This window comes from Lineus longissimus, chromosome 3, assembly GCF_910592395.1.
Source record: "Lineus longissimus chromosome 3, tnLinLong1.2, whole genome shotgun sequence".
NCBI classification, from domain to species: domain Eukaryota; kingdom Metazoa; phylum Nemertea; class Pilidiophora; order Heteronemertea; family Lineidae; genus Lineus; species Lineus longissimus.
In genome coordinates, this window is record NC_088310.1 from 17,266,584 (window position 1) to 17,276,545 (window position 9,962).

Below are 9,962 nucleotides of genomic sequence, written 5' to 3' on the forward strand. Positions count from 1 at the left end.
GAAGACAGGCTATGTCAACTTCAATCATGAAGTTTAAAGTTGGCACACATTTCATTATGAAGAAGCCATGCACACTTTATGGTGCATTCATTGACACTGGACTTGAAAGTGGGCTTCATCTTCAAAAGGCATCTTTCCGTCAATCAACACAGCAAGGCAAAGTGTCTGATAGAGATTTTCCGAGTGAAGGAAGGCATTTCCATTGTAATGGTGGGAATAGGTCAGTTTTAGAAGAAGTGAAGAGTCGGGCGAGTCATAAACGACAAGATTAGATTCAAATAAAAGGAATAAACTCTTTATTTATAAAGCTAAACAGCAAATTTCTACGATAAACATATTATTCCAAAAAATTGTATGAAAAGTGATATATATGAACTGAATATGAACAACATTAGAGATGCACAAAGAAATTTTCCAATTTTCAGTACCCTCCCCACCTTGTGCATGCAAGGCACAGATTACCACAAAAACACCATCACTTTATACTGGCGTGTGCATTAAATGGTAGAACCAGCAAAGTATTCTAACCTGAATGTCTTATAGTAGAGCCAGCAAAAAATTCTGACCTAAATGTCTCATAATAGCTTTTATTCTATTTATACATGTTGGGCATATTGAAAGACAAATGAGCATTTAAATCACATCCCCAGACCACCTATGCATGCTCTCTAATCATAATTTATGTATTAAAACTAAAATATGGCACGATCATTAAGTGTCTGTTGAGAGAGAATGTGAACTACTCCTGTCAACAACTGATGCCTCTCTCCAAGATCATCTCACAGCAATCACATGTCGAACTTCAGATAATTCAAATTAAAATTGCTTCTCCCCTCCATGTGACCAACTTTATGTGGTTGACTGTAAGTCTAATATCATAGAACTGCAACTATTTCAACTCCTCACTCCTGACTACAGACATCGATGAAAACTTATGTTGGAACTAGGTCTGATGGTCATACATGAAAACAACAGTACAACAGTAGATTAAAACAATTATTGACACAAGTGGACAGCAGTACATACATCTTCAGCTGAACATCTTCAGCAGCTGCAATTTCAAGTTGTTACGCACGCCAGACCACAAGACATGTTCTTGAAAATTTATGAAAGGTGCTATTAAAGTAAAAGTATCTAATACATCATTCAAATACAATACAAACAACAGAATATCTCTGGCCTCTGCTCCATTTCACAGCAGGATAGGTGGCACCAGCGATCACATTCAATGCACTGCACTAGATCCTTGTTGTCCTCCATCTTACAGAAGGGAAGGTCGCATCTCTGGTTGACGTCTTCCACACCATCCTTGAGCAATCTACCAACTATGTATTGGCGATACATCCTGGCATGGAACTGGCGCATAACAGATGGTACTACATCCAGCAAAATAGCCTCTACATTCTGCAATGAATGAAAAATATTCTTTTGTTGGATGGATGGAAAGAGGAAAGACAATATCCAAAATGCTGTCAGTTTTAGCAGTGCCAGTGCTTAGATATTCTACCATGAACTATTCCTTGCTACAACTATAATGAGTCATCCCCATGCTCCTCCCCTTGCATGTATAGTCATGCCCATGCTTCCTTGGTACAACTAAATTAAGTCAACTCAATGTTACAACTTCAATGCGTCATCCCCATGTTCCTCCCCTTGCATTCATATTCATTCCCATGCTTCCTTGCTAGAACTTCAATTAGTCATCCCCATGCTCCTCCCCTTGCATGCATAATCACTCCAATGCTTCCTTGCTACTATGAGTTATCCCCTTTCATTCATGATCATTCCTGTGCTACAGTGTGTCATGCACATGCTCCAATGATCGATGTTTTTGAACATACCATCAGAAGAAAGACTCCACAGCTGCTGCCGTCTTCTTGCTCGCTGCATTCATACAATTTGGATTTCCATGGTCTGGTATCACCCCGGGCATGCATGAAGTTTCTGAAACAAAATATATTACTGCTCAAACTTCGCCAATTATTTCAATCAGTGCTTTCAAGACATTCCTTTTTCCTTAGACTAATAGCAAAAGTTTAAAATGCATAAGTTCAAATCAGTTTATTGTGGTTTGGCCAGCAAACCACCTCATCCTAATATACATGTAACCTTTGATACTAATTTAAAAAAGACGAGCCTTGATGACAAACATTTTGTTGTGTTTTAAAGGATCAAGATCAACACGCGACCTGTACTGCAACTTCAATTGTTTACCGTACATCTTAATAAATATGGTGTAGTGATACTGACTGAAATTCAAAACACCACACCAGCTGCAAACAGACTGTACATGTAAGCTTACCTCCAACCAGACAAGAATATCTCGACACGGCTGCCAGGCCAATGAATTGAATTCAAAATTCCAATTGATGACTGCTGAAGGTTAGCCACTAGCACGATCCAGTGGTTATTGGTACAAATTGGAACAAATACCCAGGTGAACTTTTCCACATCAACCTGCAAAAGAACAATGTGCAATACTGTGACACATAACTGATACCTGCTCGATATCGACAAAATAATATTTTTGAAAGATGGCCACCAAGAGCTTGAAAGGCAGAAAGTAATAGTAGGTCAAAGTGCAATAATTTTTTGCATGTTAGGTCATGTTGTCATAAGAAGACATACACAACAAGTTTAAAGCTGCTTGACTCAACGCTGAGCAAATGTGCAACCATTGTTGACCGATGGAGGACAGATAGCAGACAAGATGTGATCAAGTTCGAAATGCAGAGCTCTAGGTTCACACTACACGTACACGTACATTAAAATGTACATTAATACTCACATTTTTGAAAATCCACGTGTTGTCATTCTTCTCCCATTTTGATGCCAGGAAGGATGGCAAGACGAGTGCAGTGTTTTGGATCTTTGAATTTGCCTGTCTCGACAGCACAGAAAGGAAAGCACTCACAACCTGAAATTCAAACAATACTATTTGATTATACCAGCCACTTATAGCATAAAATCAAAAACAAGTTTTCATTCATGTTATTGTGCAATACAATTTTGGACAAAAAATGATCTCATGCTCCTCGCCTCGCATACATCATCTAATGTTCAACTCTAGAGCAGCACAGTCTGGGATATACATGTATGCCCTCGTTAACACTTCGCTTTTTAGCATCTTTTTAAAAACAACTTTACTTAGAGACTTTTACTTTTGCAGGCATCATTTTGTTATTCATGTCATCCATTGAGTACTGCTTTTGATTGTATCTGCTGTAACAAAAGTCTGTTCCCTGTTTTTTTCTCCAAACTCTCTCTAGAGAGAAGCTGTATAACCTTAGAACAAATTTTTAAAAAGAATACTATAACATGTCTTACATTATCATTTAACATCCCGTCAGGTTGAAGCAGAGTCTTGAATTCTGTGTCTCTTAACGTGTTGTTACCAATGGCCAGCTTCACTGTTTCATCAACACCCTCCTCTGCCCTTTTAACATACTGTTCGCCGTCTTTCAGGTGGTGAGGTATACCATGTAGTGTTGCAATAATAGCTGACGGCAACACTTGCAGCGAATATGCCTTGGCTAACACACTACACACAAGCATGAGGTAATCTCCACTTCCCTGCTTAAAAGAAACAAATCTCGACTTCCATTTATTCGATAGGCAAAGATAACTTGCGATGTCTTCCATTTCTGTTTCGAAGATACGTGATGACTCCAAAAAGAAAGAGTGCACTGGGTCATTAAGACATAGCACAAATCTGTCCATACTGTTGCGGGCTCTTTTCATGTTAAAATATTCTTCCTTCAATGTTTCAAAGCAGTGCTCAAGTTCTCCATCTGGAAGGTCGTCCAAATAACCATGCAGAGCGTACTTGATCACCTCTCTCAAATCTTCCCCAGGTCCGATGTCATCTTCCAAATCATCAAGAGTTGACAAGTCTATCAGCACATCGGTCTTGATCTTGTCATCTACATGTATCTTCTTGGCTCCCTTCTTCTTGGTCGAATCTGTCTTGTCCTTGATCTTGTCAGCTCGCTTGGCTTTCTTATTCTGGCTTCGCGCTTGACTTTGTTTTCGTTTATTCTCGATTTTCTTTGGAATTCCTGTTACTGATTGTGTTTTCCCTTTAGGCCGCCCACGAACCTTTGGTTTTTCAACTAGGTGTATTTGCTCTAACAAGGACTTAAATTCAGCCACTGAAACTGAGGTTGAAAATGTCTGTTCTGCAAGCCTTGGAGTAGAAGCCAGATCAGGAAGCAGTTTTTCACCTAAAATGTCCTTCATGGAGTCCAAATGGGCATTCACGGGCAGATTACTGGTAACCTGGGTACTTGATGCTGATCCTAAACACGGTAAAAAAACAAGCGTTTCCTTGTTTCTCACTTGGGGCACGACTCCGTACATTTGTATCAATATCTAACTGTGAATCACTGTAACATTCTCCGTAGTACGACAGATCATCTGGCATACTAGTATCTCTCAGGCTCTTATCTGGCTGCACAGAAGACTTGCTTGGATCGACATCGTTGTTGTTGAGATCATGATGACATGTTAAATCCTCAGGGCAAAGCGTGTCTTCTTCAGAAATTTCAGGCACACAAGACATACCAGTATGAACTTCAGCAACAGACATGAGTGAGTTTGTGAGCTGTGGATCACAAGACGGACCTGCATTAACATCGAGAATGTCAACTTCCTTCCCACCTAAAACACAAGCTTTGAAGTCTTTGAGGTTTGAAATGTATCCATTGAAGACATCTTGTCCATGTTCACAAATTACTGAAGCTATTTCTTTGCAAACACCTAAGGCTTCCCTGTACTTTTGACACCTGTTTAATGTCTTCTTCGTTTTGCTGGCGGTAGCCTGGACGGTTAACACGACATTGTCGTGCATTGTTGCAGGAACAGGAAGCGGGACAGTGGCAACTGATGCAGTCTGATATTCTTTCCTCCATCGTCGCGATACAAGATCTGGAATGAACAGTTCAGTACTTTCAACCTTCCGAACAAAGAAAATGTGTCGACAGGGCAAACCATGATTCTTGAAAAAGTGACAACTACATGTTTTCATGTCGCTACAAACACTGAAGACACTTCCTCCACTTGCAGACTGCACAGCATAGCCATTTCCTTTCAAGGGCGTAGATTTAAAGGTAGTATGCATTCTCCTCATGCCTTTTAGCTCCACAACAATTTTCTCTGCTGCAAATGGTGAACACGTCTCGTATATAGCATGACCTTCGGCTGACAGCTCAGTGGCATCATAGGAAATGGAGCAAGACCCAATATTAGTCTTATGTTTGATCTGGCCTTTTTTGGTTTCTGAAAGCTGTACCAATTCATGGATACATTCTGCCAGAGTTTTTGAGCTATTCAAATTCATCTTCAATTTCTGATGAAAGGACTCTAGACGATTAGTCGTTTTGTTACCAAGGTTCATTGTCCTCTTTCGCCAGCAAAAACACCACATTTCTTTGCATTCGTCCCAATTTTTGGCAAACTTTGTAAGGAATGTCTCTGGGGCTAGTTCCTTCAGTTGATCGTAAAGTTTATCATACTGAGTTTCTTCACTACAAAAAGCCATGTTTTCTAATACTTTCCGTACGCCTTCTTTAGTTGCAACGGGAATGTCTTTTGTGGCCCTTTGGAAACATCTCAGCACATGAAATAAGCACAGATGGATTGTGGCACCGGGAAAGAATTTCTTGATCGTATTCACTTCTTTTAAGTCCTTGTCAATGACCACACACGTTGTTTTGTCAAGCATTCCCTCTGGCAACGACTGCTTGAACAAATCAAAACAATGATCAATATTTTCCTGATCTTCTGCAGGCACCAGGAAATGTGCTGCAGGGATACTGTGACCAAGTCCATCCTCGACCATCAACGTGAACAGTGGCATTTTATGTTCATTTACCCTGTATGTAGCATCGAGGAAACACACTTCCGGAAACTTTATGAACGAATCCCTCATCACAGGCATTTGAATGAAAATCGCTTCAACTAGGCCCACCTCACTTATCTTCAAACGGATGAATGCATCTGGAAACTGCTCAAGGATGGCTTCTAGTTCTGTAACAAGTAGGTTCAGCTTTGAACCACTGTCTGAGTTGTCCATTCGGATCTTTGACTTGAGATTTAAGATATCCTTAGCTGTAAATTCTTTTCCAGATATCTCAATCAGTTTATCTCGGAAAACCCCTGCAGGCACTTTTAGGTTGTACATGACACGACAAACAGCTTTCAGCTTATCGTCCACTTCACGATTTACAGGGTAGTGCATGTAAATGTCACTGCTTACAGCGTGGTTGTGGGTATCATTCAAGGTTTTTATCACAAGACGGCTTGAATTGCGATCCGCAGTCGCAAAGATTGCGGCCGGGCAGCCAAGCTTGTAGGTCCTGAAAAGAGAAAGATGAATAATATGATGAGAAAATGCCAACGCTGTGTATGCAACACAAAGACAATCTGGGCAAATCTTATCCAAATCAAATTGTCAGGATCCCAGACTGAGACGAAGAAGTACGGGATGATGAGCCTTCATGCAAAGGAAGGAGCATGGCTGGGGATGACTCAGTCAGTGACAGTGTAGTTATAGAGAAAGGAAGCATGGCGATTTTTCTGCATGCAAGGGGAAGAGCATGGGGATGACTCAGCACTGTAGTCGTAGTGCAGGAAGCATTGGGGCGATCCTGCAAGTAAAGAGTTTCATAGCAAAACGCTCAAGCACCTTTTTTAACATTTTGGACTTAACCATGCCACGGCATTGCCCATAGGATGTTTGATCCTCCAAATTTTAGACTAGAGCATTCGGGTCAACCAACAGTTAAACTTTTGGAAGTGACTACTTGGCAAGCCCGGCTTACCAAACAGCGATTTTTTCTTGTCCTGAATGGAGAGCCGAACTCATTGATATTAAAGTAAAGTCTCCAGCTCGCCAAACGGTAGATTTTTTACCTGTTTGGCAAGCCCGGCTGGCCGAACAGGGTGGCTTTTAAGTGCTGTTTGGCAAGCGGCTCTCCAAACAATACAAAAAAAGATGGCTGTTCGGCGAGCGGCTTGCCAAATAGACCCGGCCTAAACTTTTATGACAGAAAACATCCAAAATTTTCTATAATACATTTTCAGTTAGATTCCAAATTTTGAAGCCATTTTTCTCAAAATGGCCGAAAAGGGTTGTCACATTTGCGATGAAACTCTTCAAGTGCAAGGGGAGGAGCAATGGGATGACTCTAGTTGTAGCAAGGAAGTATGGAAATAATTTCTGCAAGGGGAGAAGCATGGGGATGATTAATTAGTCATAGCAAAGAAGCATGTGTATGAGTTGCTGGCTGCATGCAATTGCAAAGGGAGGAGCATTGGGATTATTCATAGTTTTTGCAAGAAAGCATGGGGATAATCAAGATTATCCCCATGCTTTCATGCTTTGCACGCATGCAAGGTCATGAAGGTGAGCAGGATGACTTACAGGCCTTTCAGTTGCATACATGTAGTTTCTACACCGTTATATGGTGTAGGAGGCGCCACATGTCCCCAAATTAGCCAAAAAGATGTCCCCAAATTAGCCAAAAAATTTCCCCAAATTAGCATAGAAATATTTCTTTTGAATTTTTAGAAGTATCTGACCCCCATCAAATGTTCAATTCTGCTCTTTTCCCCAAAAATTACTGCCCAAAACCCCAAACATGCCAAAGTATGTCTTTTTCTGATAAAAACGTCAATTTCCGATTCAGGACTTTGACATGGATTCCATATCAAAGAATGTACTTTAGACTAAACTTATGTTTACCTGGAGACAAGAATCTAGCAAGGGGGTGGCCGCAACTGGCCCATTGCTTAATTGCCTGTTTAAATCTCGCCCAAGGCAACACTCACTGGTAGTCTCTTTCATTGCCTTTGCTTCGTATACTCTTTGAAAGTAAGTTTTTACAAGTCCAAAAGGAAATGTGCCCTTTGGCAATTCAGGGGGGGGGCGGCCAATTTACGGTCAGTTTATTCAAAGGTAGTTCTAAATCTTAATGCCAAATTTACGAAATCTTTATAACATGGGGGGGGGGGGGGGGGGTGTGGGGTGTGGGGGACATTGGCCATGCCTTGAATATGCCCCTCATCTCATCTACATCAGAGGGTAAAATTCCCTATAGTGTTGACTTATGCAATGGATGAACCGTTGCCATTGCTCCCGGGCAATTGATGAACCGTTGGGTTGAGCCCAAGTTGGGGAAAAAATAGTTAGGCCAACCCCCCCCCCCCGGCGCCCCGCAAGCATGCCCGGCAATATGGACATGATGGATAGGCCCCCAAGCGCAGCCCAGCCAACTGTGTGTGTACTGACTGCAGTGTTTCCGCCATAGGGGGGATGGGGAGTTGCCGTACCCTTAGTCGTCTACTCACTGCATTGTCATCATTGTATGTACTGTCAAAGCATGCCGAGCCAAGTATACGGAACAGCAACCTGGCCACAGCATCACAGCCACATGAGTGACACTTTCCCACGTACAAATCGTATGCCCCATGCATGCAAGGCCTGGGGCCTATCATTGCTGCCTTCTCATGTACTGTGCAGTGACAGCTGTGTGTAGGCAGGCATTATGCACACAATCATGGTTTTGTTTGGCCAATGCCCAAGGCCACGGTCAGAGGAAAAAAGGATGGATGATTACTATCTGACTTGCACGTTAATACGATATCATTCATGGATTCAACTTACGTTTGATGTGGCCTTTGTCCCGTACTGGAAGTTTTGTGATTCCCGCCATGTTTGCAGCACCAACGTACATACGCATATTTCAGCCTCGGGTCATATCTGTCCTCGTCGGTTTTGAGGCGAGCGTTGGCGGCCTGAGTGGTCCTCGAGCTTTTTCTCACGAAAACAGTCAAGCTTGTCTCTTTATATTTATCAAGAGCTTTCTCCAAATCTTCAAAAGAGCCATACGAAGCCTCCACGCGCAACTTTTCTACTGACGAAATCGGCAACGGTGACGAGGGTTCCGCCATTTTTTCCCTTCTCCCTTTCCAGCCTCACTTACTTGAGCCTCTCCAGCGCATTACTAACTTATGAATATTAATGAGCCCTTGGGCATTTATAAATATTAATGAGTTCGGCTCTCCATTCAGGACAAAAAAAAGTCGCTGTTTGGCAAGCCGGGCTTGCCAAATAGTCACTTCCTTTATTAAAGGGAATGGCCCGCCAAAAAATGGGGAGTTTTGGACGGCCCGGTCAAAACCTTAGGCGGGAATAAGGTTTCATTGATAAATATAAGGAGTTTCAAGGCCCCCAAATCACTTGTAAGGTTCAATAGATACTGGCCTTTCATTGGTTTACCGTCTGCGTATCATTTACATACTCTCATTTTGAAAAATATGACAATATTTACGATCACGTTATTGATTTTTGCAACATTTTCGGTAACGCGCCCCTTGCGGATCTGTAAGGTACCATTCGGATGCTTGAAAAATGCTTCGTCTCGTCGATTCGCTCGCGGATAAACGCATCAGGTTGACTGCAGCAACTTTTAATTGTTGGAGACAGAGAAGGAAGGAATATGATTATCAGTTTGATGAAAACTTTGCAAAGTTTCTTCTTGGGACTCGAAATCCATACTACTATTCTCTCCATTTTCCATTTTCTCCTCTCTCCAACTCACTATTATCGCTATTGACTGCGTAACATACCCTAACATTCTTTCGCTATCATTGCTAACTTCATTTACTAGAACACTGGCCTCTTTGTAGCCGATTATGTAACACATAGTGGAAACACCTGACAGCGCCGCCCGGCATGATACACGTGCTACTGGCATATTTATAACTCGTAGTAAATAAGGTTGTAAAAGTATGCAAATGAGATGCCGTATATGGAAACCATGACGTCACTAAGCAGTTCTTATTTCTGCTACGGGTGGCGCTGTTGCTTGCTTCTGGAGGCGCTATTCAACCTCTTTAATTTCATACATATTAAAGGTATTCACCGTTCGTATTTACTGATGGGCCAGGAAAGTAGAAAG

At 41.7% G+C, this 9,962-nt stretch overlaps 2 protein-coding genes across 2 annotated transcripts; both read right to left on the bottom strand.

Moving 5' to 3' along the window:
- Nucleotides 1–328: 328 nt before the first annotated feature.
- On the bottom strand, nucleotides 329–4,239 carry LOC135484048 (uncharacterized). Its single transcript, XM_064765121.1, has 5 exons — nucleotides 3,328–4,239; nucleotides 2,789–2,917; nucleotides 2,303–2,457; nucleotides 1,842–1,944; nucleotides 329–1,404 (listed from the first exon to the last, which is right to left on the bottom strand). The coding sequence occupies exons 1-5, from the start codon at nucleotides 4,237–4,239 to the stop codon at nucleotides 1,147–1,149; spliced, it is 1,557 nt and encodes a 518-aa protein (XP_064621191.1). The 3' UTR covers nucleotides 329–1,146.
- Nucleotides 4,240–4,247: 8 nt separating this feature from the next.
- LOC135484821 (uncharacterized) lies at nucleotides 4,248–8,952 on the bottom strand. The gene is made up of 2 exons (XM_064766510.1): nucleotides 8,666–8,952; nucleotides 4,248–6,356 (listed from the first exon to the last, which is right to left on the bottom strand). Exons 1-2 carry the CDS (start codon nucleotides 8,950–8,952, stop codon nucleotides 4,268–4,270), a joined length of 2,376 nt encoding a protein of 791 aa, XP_064622580.1. The 3' UTR covers nucleotides 4,248–4,267.
- Nucleotides 8,953–9,962: the final 1,010 nt, after the last annotated feature.

Excerpts from the sequence above, each read along its gene's own strand:
- LOC135484821 (XM_064766510.1), bottom strand. The coding sequence starts at position 8,952 with ATGGCGGAACCCTCGTCACCGTTGCCGATTTCGTCAGTAGAAAAGTTG. Across the intron at positions 6,357-8,665 it reads GGACAAAGGCCACATCAAAC|GACCTACAAGCTTGGCTGCC; the intron begins GTAAGTTGAATC and ends TTCTCTTTTCAG.
- LOC135484048 (XM_064765121.1), bottom strand. The coding sequence starts at position 4,239 with ATGAAGGACATTTTAGGTGAAAAACTGCTTCCTGATCTGGCTTCTACT. Across the intron at positions 2,458-2,788 it reads ACACGTGGATTTTCAAAAAT|GTTGATGTGGAAAAGTTCAC; the intron begins GTGAGTATTAAT and ends GTTCTTTTGCAG. Across the intron at positions 1,405-1,841 it reads GTGGAGTCTTTCTTCTGATG|AATGTAGAGGCTATTTTGCT; the intron begins GTATGTTCAAAA and ends CATTCATTGCAG.